General features: G+C 39.7%; 1 protein-coding gene across 2 annotated transcripts in view; it reads right to left on the bottom strand.

The window, feature by feature from the left end:
- Window positions 1-15,377, bottom strand: part of AKR1D1 (aldo-keto reductase family 1 member D1) — a gene marked incomplete at both ends in the record, with an annotated part of 35,959 nt that overhangs the window by 1,541 nt on the left and 19,041 nt on the right. Inside the window, 5 exons of one of the 2 annotated variants that reach the window (XM_084230832.1) lie at window positions 347-429; window positions 7,983-8,148; window positions 8,812-8,921; window positions 9,516-9,638; window positions 12,290-12,367. In XM_084230832.1, coding sequence (XP_084086958.1) covers window positions 347-429; window positions 7,983-8,148; window positions 8,812-8,921; window positions 9,516-9,638; window positions 12,290-12,367 — 560 coding nt within the window. The remainder of the gene's footprint in view (window positions 1-346; window positions 430-7,982; window positions 8,149-8,811; window positions 8,922-9,515; window positions 9,639-12,289; window positions 12,368-15,377) is intronic. The other variant, XM_084230833.1, reaches the window with a different exon arrangement.

The raw sequence follows: 15,377 nt of genomic DNA, 5'->3' as shown, positions 1-15,377 counted from the left end.
CTTTTGGGGGGAAACAAATATGTTGTATTAACATATGTATAGTAGGAGTTAATTCTCTTCGAGGTCATTAGGCTGCCAGGCCTTCACCAAAGTCATGGAATGTCATTAGTTCCAGGAATATTCTTTTCAGTAAGAATATAGGCAAGATTAAAATGGAGCTTTCTAGGGAATTCCTCGAGTAGATGCAGTCTACCCGCCCCTGTGTAACACGGGGGCTGCCCACCAGCCTCACGCCTGCCGCTCCCTGTGGACACAGGTCCAGGCCCATCATCCTCTTGAGTTGACACCTGACTCTCGGTTACCTAACCCCACAGCAATGCGCGATCCAGGACTCCCCCAAACTCACATGAGCATTTGCACGAATCGGATATTTTTATTCAAGGCTTCAACCTTCTGCATTTCTTCGTCAGTGAGAGAAAAATCAAAGATCTGAAATAACGGGAAAAAATGATATTAGGAAGGTGGAGGTCAGAACAGCGGGGCGTGGGGGAGCAGGGCCAGCAGCAGGAGCCCGTCAAAGACGGTGAACATCTCTGTGGTATCTGAGACCAGATGGGGGCTTCTATCCTTTGTCTCTGAGACAATGCTGGTAACAAATCCAAATGATGTGACGCAACAGAAGTCTAGATCTTCTCCTGACATCCCCAGAATGGACAATTCTTGTTCTTTCTGTAAAAGATGCTGAACTTTTGGTCCTGGACTCTGGCCTTTGTACACTTACAAAAATATCCCCTAGCCTCTGAATTTGCATTTTTTAATGTTTCATTTGCTTTGTTTGTTCTCTTAGTCTTTTCTCTCATAATATTGAAAGCCACCTCTGTCCTCTAATTCTGTTTACATTTTCACTGTTTAATTTTCCTTACCTTATACACTTTATACTCTGGTTTATTCGCATTTTTATTTTTATTTAGTTTATAATTTTTAACACTTGTCTTGCCTATTTATAATTTATCTTCTCTTGACCATTGTCTGTTCCTGTTCTTAAACTGGTCTTTTAATATATTTAACCATTTATAGATTTTAATTATACAAATAACTCATTAGTATGTTTTTGGTAAGGAAATGAAACACTGCAATACATAAGTGTGTATGGAATAACAAATGAAAGTTCCTTTTGTTATGTACCAACCCAGTCCTATTTTTTCCCCTAAATGTTCCTTCCAAACATTCAATACATTAAGAGCAAAATGCAATAATTTTATCAAATCTTTATCATTCTGCAACTTTCTTCCATTCACAGTGTCTATGTAGGTGATCTTTCCTGTCATAATAAATACAGTAATTTTGTTTAACTACTGCATTCATAAGTATAAGTTTAACAATTTACTTGATCATTCCCCCATGGATTATTTCCAAGTGCTTTTTTTGGGGATATTTTTTTCTCTGAGTATTTGTTATCCAGGCACTGAAGTTATGAGTTTGGTAAGGAATCAGAAGTTTGCATAACATTAAAGCAGTTATGAATAAGCCAGCCACTTCAAACTACATCCTTACTCACATCTTTTTGCTTAACAGCCAACTCATCCTTTCTGTGTTGGGGGGTGGTTAGTGATTGACGCCAGCAAGTATGTAATATAACCTAAAGACAAAGTGAAGCAAAACCTGCCCCAAATGCAGGCTTTCATGACATCAATGAAAGTGATGTGGGAGATTTGCTCTAGTTTTAGGCACATCTTCAAACCAGGTTCAAAGAATCTGATTCAATTAAAATCTACTTTGGTAGACACATTAAAAGAGGCTTTTGGGCCTCCCTGGTGGTGCAAGGGCTTAAGACTTAGCACTGTCAAGCTATCTACAGCCACTGCGGCATGAGTTCCATCCCCCGCCAGGGAGCTGACCCACATGGCACAGCAGACCTCTCCTCTCCTGTCTCCCACTGCTCCCCTCAGCAGTGTATTTCAGTGGATCCAACTGTTCTGCTCCCCACTCAATCTCTGGTGAATCCTCTCACCCCTCCCCCCCTGCACCTCTGGCCTGCACCCCAGCTCTTCTATGCAAAAATAAATAAATCTTAAAAAAATAAGAGAATGTTTTTTAAAAGATTGACTCTCCCATCACTTCTTAGCCTTTTGACTAAGATCAAGTGTAAAAGATTGACTCTCCTTTAGATAAAGTCTCTGAAATTTTACCAAGATTACTCTCTTTATGATGCCCTGGGATATCATGTTGTTATGTAATTTTATTTTTAAATTTTATTTGTTTTTCATTGATGTAGTATTTGGATACCCGTATAAGGCATCACCGCCATAGTGCACCCACCACCAACTCGCCCTTAGTCTTCCACCATAGACCATTGTGCTTTCTTCCTCTTTGTTCTTATCCTCCCTCCTTGATGGCCCAGTCCTGTAGTTAGTTTTTAAGCTAGTCTTTATCTGATTCTTAATTTAGTCACCTATTAGTGACACCATCTCATATTTATCTTTCTCCTTTGACTTAGCTCACTCAGCATCATCCCTTCTAGCTCCATCCATGCTGCTGCAACTGGCATGAGTTATGTAATTTTTAAAAATTAATACCGATTCCCTGTTTCTTCTAAGATTTAGTGCACGTATGCAATTGCAACCTAAATTTTGTTGAATATAAGTAAAGATTGTCCTCATAAACCTCAGGTGTAATTTAAGATAAATTTCCAAATTCTCCCTCTCTCCATCATTCCTATGCATTTTAAAAAATTTCTCATGGTCTCTAATTTAATGGTACAAATTAAGTAAATGACAATCTTCTAACTGCAAAACTAAGCTGCTCACGTTCCCCCTAACCCACAAAACTGCTTCTCTTATAGTAAATGCTTCAAGAAGGAGAGACTGGTGACTGTATTAAGTACTATGGAAAGATATATTAGGGCAAGGACTGAAAACAAATGATAGGATCCACTAATGTGGAGGTCACCAGAGACCTTAACAAGAGCTGTTATGAGGGGATGGCTTCGGTGGGGAAAGGGACTCTTGGATTAGAGTTGATTTTTGAAGATTGGAAGTTGCAACATGCTTGCTGTTGGTGGGAGGCATGCAGTAGAGGGGAACAATTGATAATGCAGTAGTCAGTGATGTTTGAGATTAGGAATTAATCTCAATTTCCAAGGGATAGCCATGGGAATCAGTGGTGGAAATACGTAGGATGATATCCTTGTGGGAAGGAAGGTCAAGGAGCTGTTAGGCCAGACTATTGGAATGGTCATCGAGGTGGATACTGAATACACTAAGAATTATTGAAAGCAATGCTGGAGGGAGTGAAGGTGGATCAAGGGATAAAATCTGCAAGGATCTGGGCCTCCCTGGCGGCACAAGGGGTTAATAAGCGCCATGCTATGAAGCAGTCTGCAGCCTCTGCAGCATGAATTCGATCCCCAGCCGGCCAGGAAGCAACCCACATGGCTCAGCAGACCTCTCCTGTCTCGCCCGCTGCTCCCCTCAGCAGTGTATTTCAGTCAGTCTGCCTGTTCTGTTCCCCGCTCTGTCTCTGGTGAATCCTCTCACCCCCACCCCATGCCTCTGGCCTGTACCCCAGCTCTTGTATACATAAATAAATAAATCTTTAAAAAAAATGTGCAAAGATTGGCAGTTGCTGGATGACGAGAAGATAGTGGGTGGTAAAATTTGAGATTTTTTTTGTTCTTTTAACAGTATCCTACCTCGCTTAGTTTTCTTCATTTTTCACGTTTAATTTATCTAATTTTTCAACTTATGGTTTGCTTTAACTTTTTATTCTATAATTTTAAAAGCTATCATTATTGAAGTGACATTAATTTTACGTTCTTGCTAGTGCTTTGACACTGTAAGATGCCCCCTCAGATGTAGTCACCGTAGCCCTCCAGCATATTCCACTGTGTTCTCCTCCCCACTCCATTGTGGTCACCCCTTTCTCTCCCCTCCCTGCTCTGAAAGCCCAAGATTTATGGTCAGTTTTCAAGGGTTGGTTTTAAAGTTTGTCTCTGACCCTTTATTTGGTTTTTCTATAGTCCACATATGAGTGACACCATCTGGTATTTATCTTTCTCCTTCTGCCTTAATTCACTTAGTATAAACCCTTCCAGCTCCATCCACATTGCTGCAAATGGCAGGAGTTCCTCTCTGTTGATTTCTGAGCTGCGTTCCCTTATGTGTATATACCACATCCCCTTCACCCACTCTTCTGTGCTGGGGCAAGAAAATCTTTTGCACAAGATTTTTAGTTTGATGTAGTCCCAGTTGTTTATACTCTCTTGTGTTCTTTGTTGCTGGAAATGAATCTGTAAAGATACCTCTAAGGTTTATGTTTGGAATGTTTCGCCTATGTTTTCTTCTGTGTATTTTATGATTTCAGGTCTTACATCCAAGTCTTTTATCTATTTTGAGTTGATATTTGTGTCTGGTATGAGATATGGTCTATTTTCATTCTTTTGCATGTGGCGCCCCAATTTTCCCAGTACCACTTATTTAAGAGGCTTTCCTTGTTCCAGTGTACATTCTTCATTCCTTTGTCATAGATTAGCTAGCTATATATGTGTGGGTTTATTTCTGGGTTCTCAACTCTATGCCATTGGTCTCTGTGTTTTGTTCCAGGATCCTTTACTTATATATTTTATGTGTCTTTACTGTGTATTTAAAAAATGTCTTTGAAAGTTTATTTACCTCAGTTCTAAAAGAATATCATTTTCTATTTTGTTGATTCTTAGTTTTATTTTTTTAAAGATTTATTTATGCATACAAGAGCTGGGGTACAGGCCAGAGGTGCGGGGGTTGAGAGGATTCACCAGAGGCAGAGTGAGGAGCAGAACAGGCAGATGTATTGAAATACACTGCTGAGGGGAGCAGCAGGTGAGACAGGAGAGGTCTTCTGCGCCATGTGTGTCAGCTCCCTGGAGGGCCAGGGATCGAACTCGTGCTGCAGAGGCAGCGGATTGCTTCATAGTGCTGTGCTTAACTCCTTGAGCCACCAGGGAGGCCCTGATTCTTAGTTTTAATACCCAGCAAACTTCATGATTTAAGGATGAATCTATACTACCTAGAGAGTGGAAATTGTGATTTTTATCACTCATTTTCTTTGTAAATCTGTGCCCCTCTCATATTTTCCTGTGGTAGGTGAATCTCTGACTCCATTTCCTTATTATCATGGCTATGGAAATGTACGCAGTATAACAGTTAACTGCAATGGAAATCTGAAGGAGGATGACAGGTCTTTCAGTCCAAAATTGTGATCTGCCAAATGTCTTCAGTCTAAAGGCTCTCACTTTCCACTGCTCGGCGCATTTGTAACTCAATTTTTATAAAATTTTGAATACATGAAAGCACTCATTTGAAGTGCATCAAAAATTTTTTTTTTATGATTGATTTATGTATATAAGAGCTGGCATGCAGGCCCGAGATGTGGGAGGGTGAGAGGAGTCACCAGATACAGAGTGGGGAGCAGAACAGGCAGACTGACTGAAATACACTGCTGAGGGGAGCAGCAGGCAAAACGAGAGGTCTGCTGCGCCATGTGGGTAGCTCCCTGGCTGGGGATCAAACTCGTGCTGCAGTGGCTGTGGATAGCTTCATAGTTCTGTGTCTTAATCCCTTGTGCCACCAGGGAGGCCCCAATTTGTTTTAACTTTTGGTAAATGTCACATTAGTCCCTCACTGTTTTAAGATGGCTGGGAAGTGTTAAAAGACAGTCAGTAGTTGAAACAGTTTTTTAGTTTTATTTTGCTAGTAACAGAATCCTTTCCTCCTTTTATGAACATTCCTTTCCCCATCTAGTATGGTGTTTGCCACATCACTCCCCTCCTCCTGCACAAAAATCGGGATACTCCTCAGGGGACCAATCAAGTTATCTTACTGCACATAGAGATTATATGGTTCTGGCTAATGACGTACAAAGGGACCATGAGAGAGCAAAGATTGATAGAAATCCGGTTAGTGCCACCATGTGGAGAGCGAGGGAAAGAGAGGATGCCAAATCCTTTCACAAATCATTTAAATATCTGTGTCCAGTCTCTTCTGATCTACCCATGAACCTTTAAGTTATGTAAGCCATATATTAGATTTCCTTTTCTTTGCTGAGTTTGAGTTGCATTATATCATGTGGTAGCAAAAAAGATAGACAATTTATCTTTATCTTCAGATCTAATGTCATAGATATCTTCCCATAACAGTTCTTAGATTTTCTTTTGGCTGTTTTTAAATGGTGATATAAAATGTCTCTAAAAATATATCATAATTTGTATGATAAATTCCTATTAAAAATTGGTTCCAGTGTTTTAAAAATGATGTACAGTAAATATTGTCATAAATATGTATATGTGTACATGCAAATTCAAAGACATCTGTAGGATAAGATTGTTGCGTTGATGGATATGCTCATTTAAATGCTCATGGATCTGGAAAAATACTCATCCTTCCGCTAATCTTACACCATTTAACATTTCTAGTAGCAGCATGTGAAAGTACCTCTTTTCTTACATATCGCCTACATTCTATTTTTTTTTTCCTGAGGGGGAACAATACTCTTTCACTTTTTAAAAAAATATATTTATTTTATTTATTTATGCATACAAGAACTGAGGTGCAGGCCAGAGATGCGGGGGGTGAGAGGATTCACCAGAGACACAGTGGGGAGCAGAACAAGTGGATCCACTGAAATATACTCCTGAGGGGAGCAGCGGGCGAGACAGGAGAGGTCTACTGCACCTTGTGAGTTTGCTCCCTGGCTGGGGATTGAACTTATGCCTCAGTGGCTGGGATAGCTTGATAGCACTGAGATTTTAGCCCCTGGTGCCACCTGGGAAGTCCCCCATTTCACTTTTATCATTACTGATGAGTAAGACAACAAGCAACTTAGGAAATTTAAATTTTAATTAATGGGTAGTTGATTAATTTTACGTGGTGCTCTATCCATTGCTGTCTTTGCCTAGTTATTTAGGGTTCAGTAGCAACAGGGTAAACTAATCACTTCCACAGTGACATCTTTTCTCACCTGTAGGTTACCATGCTGGCCAGAGATGACTTATAGAAGGAATAAGGCAGCGCCATTCATGAAGTCTAAGTAATCCTCTTCAATAATTTCCAAATTTATCCCCAACTTTTACAGAGCCATTAAGAAGCTGGAAAGTTGACTAATACTAAATTCAATTGTTACACATGCTATTCCTGTGGGCTGGTGGAGAAGTAAGTAGGTAGTGTCAGGAGCTCACAGAGAGAAGGCCCATCTTGATAGCCTGAGTAAGGTAAAAAGTATCAGGCTTTTCTGCCCTACCGCCATTAGGACAAATGACAGAACCCTGTGGTCCCAAATGCATGCCTGATGGTGGGTACCTGGAGTAGGGTGTGGCATATGTAGATGGGATTCACCTGGGCTAAGACTGTGCTTATAAGGGGGGCGTCATGGGGACGCCAGGAGAAGCATAGAGAAGCAGAGAGAACACCAGAGAGCCCAGAAAGAGTGAAGACTTGGTGGGGGCCGCCCCCCCGGCACCCTTGCCTGCTGTGACCCAATAAATCCCAATAAAAGCCTGCAGAAACCACCGAGGGCTCCAGGACTCCTCCTTTACCTAGTCTGCTCAGGTCATAGAAAACCTGCTCCGTGTCCTTCCAGCCCTTACAGCCGGCCAGGGAGCTGATCCACATGGTGCAGGAGACCTCTCCTGTCTCACTCACTGCTCCCCTCAGCAGCGTATTTCAGATCTATTTATTCTGCTCCCCACTCTCTCTGCTGAAGCCTCTCACCCCACCCCTTCACCCCTTGCACTTTTGGCCTGCACCCCAGTTCTATGCAAAAATAAACAAAATCACAGGGAAATACATGAAGAAATAAGAGAACTAGAAAACATGAGCAGCAAAGCAATTCCTGAAGTGCTAGCAATTGTTTCAAATTCAGCTAAAATTAAATCCCGAGATTGGCAGGGTAGGTCCAAGAGCTGGTGTAAAATGAAATATGAAGGTATTACAAGTTTCTTATTAAACTAAACAGAAAATCCTCTAAAGAAAAACATTTTTTTTTACATTTTTGAGAAGAAATTTTCTTACTTGAAAGTTTTCTCTGATCCTTTCAGGGTTAAAGCTTTTAGGAATGACAACCACTCCTCGCTGGATGTTGAAACGCAGAACAATCTGAGCTGCTGTCTTATTGTACTTTTTCCCCAATGAGGTTAGATATGCATCCTCTAACATAGGAGGGATAGAAGTATTCACCCTTCAAAAAAATGAAAAAGCACATGTGTGTTAGGTCAAGCAAAGAGAATCAAATGAATCACCCTCCTCTGTTTGCACATTCAACTGGTAACTTACCACCTTTCCCTGAGTGCAAAGAACTCCAAGAATTACTATTAGGATGGGAAGAAGAGCTGAGGCAAGTTTAGAGAACAGACTCTTTCAGAACGTAAACAATATTTCTTAGATCGCACTTGCGGAGAGAAGTGGGTTGTTGGTAGACATTAGAGGATGACAGCAAGACTAAAGAGAAGAAATTAAAAGGCACAATTCCTGGAACCATTTTTGAGTAGGGAGCTCTCTACTTATGTCTGTGGAACACATGACAGTAGAAGTATTGCCACTAAATACAGAGATGAAAAAATTTAAAACTTTCAGAGCATAATCATAGAGACTGTGCGATAATACCTAAACTAATACCTTTTGAGATTTCCCGTTTCAGACACACCTAGGTAATTGTATATAGGTAGAATAATGGATTCTCAATGAGGATGATTTTATTAGCTCTAATTTGTGTAGATGAAGACTGGTTGGAAATTAACTTCGTAAGATCCCACAGCCAGAGTAATTCCAATCAGGAAATTCACATGGTTCACGTTACTCTATACCCAAGGATCTGCTCCTGAGGACGCACAGTATTACTTACCACCCGGGATCCCTTGAAGTGCCCAAAGGACTGTAGGCAACAATGACAATGTTATGTTGTCGGCAAAATTGCAAGAGCTTAGGCTGGGTGAAATATGGATGACACTCCACCTATATGGTTGCAGTGGAGATCAGAGCCCAAAATTAAGGCATGTAGATATATGCATTTTTACAGTGTTAAAAAATTCTTCAATTAAATCCATTTAAAGGTGTCATGGATAAGGGGGCAAATCCCAAATATTTTTCCTAACAGGAAAGTTTCCATGGTTTCTATACTAGTGAGATTAATTAAAACAAGGTTAGCGAAGGCACCAACTGCATGTTAATCCTAAAATAATTGGGGAACACATTCAATTTTGTGTAGCTGTCCTGGCTTAAACCTTTAAGTCAACAGTCAGTTACAGTAAACATTCTAGCAAATACAATTTTCTATAATAAACAGTCTCCAAGTTCAGATTACAGTGTTTGTAAGTCAAAGTGACGTGTTGCATAAAACCTTTGTCCCTGGCTATCAAACAGCTAAGAATATTTTCACAAGCAGTACAGCACCTACAAAACTAAATTAAAAGGTGAATTTTTTTCTTTTAGGATATTTGTAGAACAACCACATGACTTTTGAGTCCAGAAATCCTTGTGTTTTGTGAATACTGGACTCTGACACTGTCCACCCTGTCCGTCTCCCTCCACTCCCAGGGTAAGCTGTACCTGGTTGCTGACCGGCTTATATTTGAGCCCCGGTTTATTCAGGATGAGTTCCAGCTGCCTGCGGTTAAAGTTGGATACTCCCAGGGATTTCACCAAGCCAGCATCTTTGCAGGCTTCCAAAGCCTGAAGAGTAAATGCCAATGAGTCAAGGATGAAGCCTCAAAACAATCAAGAATGAATCTTTTTAATAATGACTGAGTTCTTTAAAAAGAAAAGTCTCTGAGTATGCTGGCAGGTATTCTATGAAGAAAAAACAAGGGGGATATTGGTGGAAACTTTGTGATTGAATGAGTTTGGAAGTATGGTATACCATTATCTCCCCCTTGTATTTTTTTTAAGATTTATTTATTTATGCATACAAGAGCTGGGGTACAGGCCAGAGGGTGGAGGGTGAGAGGATTCACCAGAGACAGAGCAGGGAGCAGAACAGGCAAATTGATTCATATACTCTGCTGCAGCGAGCAGCAGGCAAGACAGGAGAGGTCTGCCACGCCATTTGGGTAGCTCGCTGGCCGGGGATTGAACTCATGCTACAATGGCTGCCAACAACTTGATAGTGCTGAGACTTAACCCCTTGCACCACCAGGGAGACTCCCCCTGGAATTGTTATAGTGTATATCAGCACATCAGTAACAATCTTATTTCTTAAAATTTGTTGAGGTTTTGTTTATGCCATGGTACCTGATCAATTTTTATGAATGTCTGGCATATGTGGGAAATGTACATTCTCCTGTTTTTAGATGCAGATCTCTCTGTCCTGTCTCTGTACCACTCTCTAATACATTTGTGTATATATGTGTATACATGTGTATATATGTGTGTACACATACACATATATAAAGTTAGCTCAACCTTTTCCTGAGTTCTCAATAACTTAAAGGAATATATCAGAAATCTCTTATTAAAGTGGACTTATCAGTGTCTTCCTGAATTTTTTTTAAAGATTTTATTTATTTTTGCATAGAAGAGCTGGGGTACAGGCTGGAGGTATGGGGGGGTGAGAGGATTCACCAGAGACAGAGTGGGGAGCAGAACAGGAAGATCTACTAAAATACACTGCTGAAGGGAGCAGCGGGTGAGACAGGAGAGGTCTGCTGCACCATGTGGGTAGCTCCATGGCCGGAGATGGTACTCAGACTGTAGTGGTGAGAGTACTGAGACTCAACACCTAAGCCACCAGAAGGGCTCTGTCTTCCTGACCTCTATCAATTTTTGCTTTCTGTATTTAGAAGATATTTGATTTGATACATGTGTGTTAAAATTAGTGTATCTTTTTGATAAATTGGATCTCTCATCATTATGTTATTTACGCTTCCTGTTAAATGACAGAATCAGTTTCTTAATTTCTTTTGGGATTTTGATTGGAATTGCAATGCATTTATATATCAGTTGGTGGAGAATTAACATCTTAACTGCATTTAGTCTTAAGATCAGGGGCCTCCCTGGTGGCACAAGTATTAAAGTCTCAGCGCTATCACTGCTATGGCCTGAGTGTAATCCCGTGCCACATGTGGCATAGCAGACCTCTTCAGTCCTACCCCTTGCTCCCTGCAGCAGTGGATTTCAGTAGATCTTCCTGTTCTGCTCCCCACTCTGTCTCTAGTGAATTTCTCACCCCCACGCCTCTGGCCTATACCCAGTTCTTCTATGCATAAATAAATAAATATATTTTAAAAAATCAAAAGAACATAGTATATACCTCCCTATTTATCTGGAATTTTCGACATCTCAGTAATTGATTGTAGTTTTTACTATTAAGTTTTACAGATTTTATTAAACTTTAAATATTTCATATGTTTTTTAAAAATTTCATTTCTAATTGTGTTGTTAGCATACTGGTATTATATACAGATACAGATTGTTATTTCTCTTTGGTATTATGGGTTACTTATATGTATGCTTATTAATTTCTAAGTATCTATTAATTTTTTTAGATACATTTTGTTATTGACTTAAATTTTTTTTTAAGATTTATTTATTTATTTATGCAAGCACTGGGTACAGTCAGAAGCGCGGGAGGGTGAGAGAATTCACCAGAGCCAGAGCGGGGAGCAGAGCAGGCAGAAGGACCGAAGTACACTGCTGAGGGGAGCAGCGGGCGGCAGGAGAGGTCTGCGCGCCATGTGGGACCCTCCTCCGGTGGCCGGGGAGCAGCCAGGGATCGAACCGGCACTGCAGAGGCTGCGGGCACCTTCGCAACCCAGGGCTCAACCGCTGCGCCACCGGGGAGGCCCTATTGACTTAAAATTTAATTCCAGTTTTATCAGAGAGCCTACTTTGCATGAAGAATATTTTTATATGCGTTGTGATTTGTTTCATGTCTCACAATGAGGTCTATTTTGTTAAATGTTTCATGTGCATTTGAAAAATAGCATTCTAGACTTTATTGGTGATGCATTCTACAAATGTCAATTGGGTCAAGTTAGTCAATAATGTTTGAATCTCATATATTATAGATTTTTTTTGTCTATCTCATATCTCACTATTCATAAATCAGACAGAAATAATCAGATCAATTTAAAGTGCATTCTTTACAAATAAAAAGCCAGCAGCTCTGCTGCCCACCTGTGACTATGCAGGTGTTTCTCTTCACTAGCCTTCTCCAAGGCTGCCTGCCTGGGACTATACAGGTATCTCTTAACAAACCTGCCCCTTTCAAGGACAGCTCTTTCTGACCACTGGTGTCTGTGTAAGCATCCTTCTTTCCCTTTTTAAATTTTTTTCTGAAATCAAAGTATGCAAAAAAAAAAAAAAAAAGGCCAACTTGAACTCACCTCCCAAGTGGCACACAGATCTGTCTTATGATATATAAATTTACCATTCTCATCTTTAGGATAAACGTCATCTCCAGGCTACAAAAAAAAAAAAAATTAAATAAAATAGCAAGTGTAACTTATTTATATCCAGGAATTAAAATTATGGAATTTGAGCTGTCAGTATATTCTGGCTCTAGAGAGCAATTCAGATATATACTTTTTTCCCTATTGTGAGACCATTTAGAAATTCATTTAGAGACCATTTAGAAATTCATTTGTGCAACATATATCTCATCTCACACTGGCATTTATTTTTCCTTTATCAGTTGACAGACTATTGTTCTTAAATTCTAAAGTCTCCCTTATTGACAAAATTGCTCATTAAGAAAAAAGAATAGAAGTTGAGAATTAGAACTTTCAGACTCACTGTTTTGACAGTCTCTTCCTGTCGAAGGATTTACTTGAGCAAAGCAAATTTCTTACTGTCATAAGGAACCAAAGAGAGGAAATTCTTCAGCTAAGAAAAGTATAGGTGATTACTGGAATGCTCCCCAAGTACAAGGGAAATGCACAGTAATTTCTCAATTCTAGCTATCTTGTCCAATGGCTCCTTCCCTTTGGACCCACCAGAAGTTCAACATCCCTCTCTCTCTCTCACATTGCATGTCAAACCCTCTCAAGTTTTGGGGTGATCCTTTTCCAACTAAGGCTGACTATGGTCTAGAACATTGACTTTCAATTTTCTTCTTTTTTCCTTATATCTCTTATGGAGTTGGAAATGGAAAAGACAGTAATGAAAGATTTTCAGACCCCTGGAGTGGATGGTAGTGATCATTTCCTAAGGTTGGGGTAAGAATCAAGAGTTTTGTTTTGGATATTTTGAGTTTGAAATGACCGCTAGACACTCAAGTGACTATTTGCAGTGGCAATTGAACATAGAGGTCTTACAGAGAGGCTCAGGAAGAGGTCGTGGCCACAGGCAAAATTTGGGAGTCATCAGCATTTAAAATGGTATTAGTGGAATCTACTTTGAATCAGAGTCCATCTTGTCTTTAACCACTATCTTGAGTATTGGGAGTGAGTAGCTGTGTGCAGCCCGAATCAACAGCCTGACTCAACTCCCTATCTTATTGGCAACTAGAATGACAACTCCTTGTTTTCTTTTTATGGGCAATTAGAAAACAAGAGACTGTCTATGGATTGTTAGAAAATGTCCCATACTGCAACCAGTCAACATTTTCACAACAAGTGACAAAGCTTAGACTACACCCCTGATTCATCCTTAAAAATTTTGCCTCCCCGGTGGTACAGGGGTTAAAAACAGCCCTATCAAACTATTGCCACTGCAGCACCAAGTTCGATCCCTGGATGGCCAGGGAGCTAACCCACACATGGTGCAGCAGACCTCTCCTGTCTTGCCTGCTGCTCCCTTCAGCTCCCCACTCTCTCTGGTGAATCCTCTACCCTGCCCCCCTGCACCTCTAGCTTACACCCCAGTTCTTGTATACATAAATAATTTTTTTTTTAAATCTTAAAAAAAAAAATAAACTAAAAAAGAAATTTCCTCTGGCCCTGGTGGAATACACTTTTGCCCAGGTCACTAGTTGTGGACTGGAATCATGATTCCTATTCTCAAATAAACACATGTTCCCCTATTATATTACTGTCTGATTATTTTAGCTGACCTATGTATCTCATATGTGAATTGAGATAAGATCACCTGTAGTGTATGTGTGACTCGTTAAAGCAGGAACACTGAAGACAGAGTACTGGACATGGCATTTGAGGACTGGCAGAGAAGTAGCTGCCAAAGCAGCATGAGAGGGCGACATCAGAGGAGGCAGGAAATAAACATGTTTATAAAGAAGGAGGTGGTGTGAACTGTTTTGCAAGAGCTCTAATAATGGGAGGACAAAGTGTCTACTGGATTTGGCTGAGAATAAAGAAGTCTTTGTAGACCTTGATAATGGGAATTTTTGTTGAAAATAAAACAGTTGGACAAAATCCATTATGTCTTTAAATTTTTTTTCCTAATTCTTCTCTCTGCCTTCTCACATGAATGAAATTCAACTGGAATCACTTTTCCCATTGTCCTCTTTAGCAAAGTCAATTTCTTTTAAATTTTCTCCTGTCTCAATGAGAATATGCAAAGGCCATCTTTCTTCACAATGCCATATGGTTATTCATGTTAATTATCTTTTCTCTCTCTGATTTCTGAGCTCTTTCACCTTGTCAACACTTAGGACCCACATTTCCACTCCAGTGTCCCACCATATTTCTTGCCTTTTGTAACTCCTAATTTTACTTCTGTTCTTGAATGGTTTAATACCTCCATCATGAACTCTATTAAATAATTTTCACTTTCCCAGATTTTTGTTAAAGCCTTATCAAACCTGATATATCTGTGATGTCCACTGTATCTACTTTACTAATCTCTTCATCTTGGTAAAATCATTGTATTATTCCTCTATCCGGTGCCTCACTGTAAGACATTTTTATAAGAATAATTCAACCATCTAAAAATCGATGCTATTCACTCTCATTTTTGCTGAGCAATAATTTCATCTTTTAAAAATGTCTTATGAGTTTTCCTATTTTGTTGTTCTGAAGTTGTGTCTGCTTGTTCACATGACATGTAAAAGTAATAATGTGCTAAAATATTCTAGCAAGAAAAGCTTTTTGTCTAAAAACATGATATTTAAAAAGCATGTGATATTTTTGACTTCAAGGATTGATTTCTCAATTATAGGAATCATAAATTTGTTGGGAAGTAATGTTACTGTATTATGTCATGTCTCACTCTTTTGTCTTCAGTGTCCTTAATCCTTGATCCCATCTAAGCATAGGAATAGAAATTCTCTATTTTCCTTCTCCATAAAGATTTTACAAGTCATGAGTCAGCCACAGAGAAGTGAATTTCATTTTCTCACTTTTTAATGCAGGTTCTTTCCAAATCTTTAAGATTCAACTAGAAATCTGCTGTTTGAACAAAAGTTGAAGTTGGCTGAAGAGGAGGGGCGAGGTCATAACTCACAAGAGTCTGAAATTAAGAAATTACCATAGTCCACAAGGTATTGGGACTGTTAGGTGTGTGACGAAAAAGCAG

The sequence above is a fragment of the Talpa europaea genome, assembly GCF_964194135.1.
Source record: "Talpa europaea genome assembly, chromosome: 3".
In the NCBI taxonomy this organism is placed as follows: Eukaryota; Metazoa; Chordata; class Mammalia; order Eulipotyphla; family Talpidae; genus Talpa; species Talpa europaea.
The sequence above is the reverse complement of the archived record's forward strand: the minus strand, read 5'-3'. Positions and strand labels throughout refer to the sequence as shown.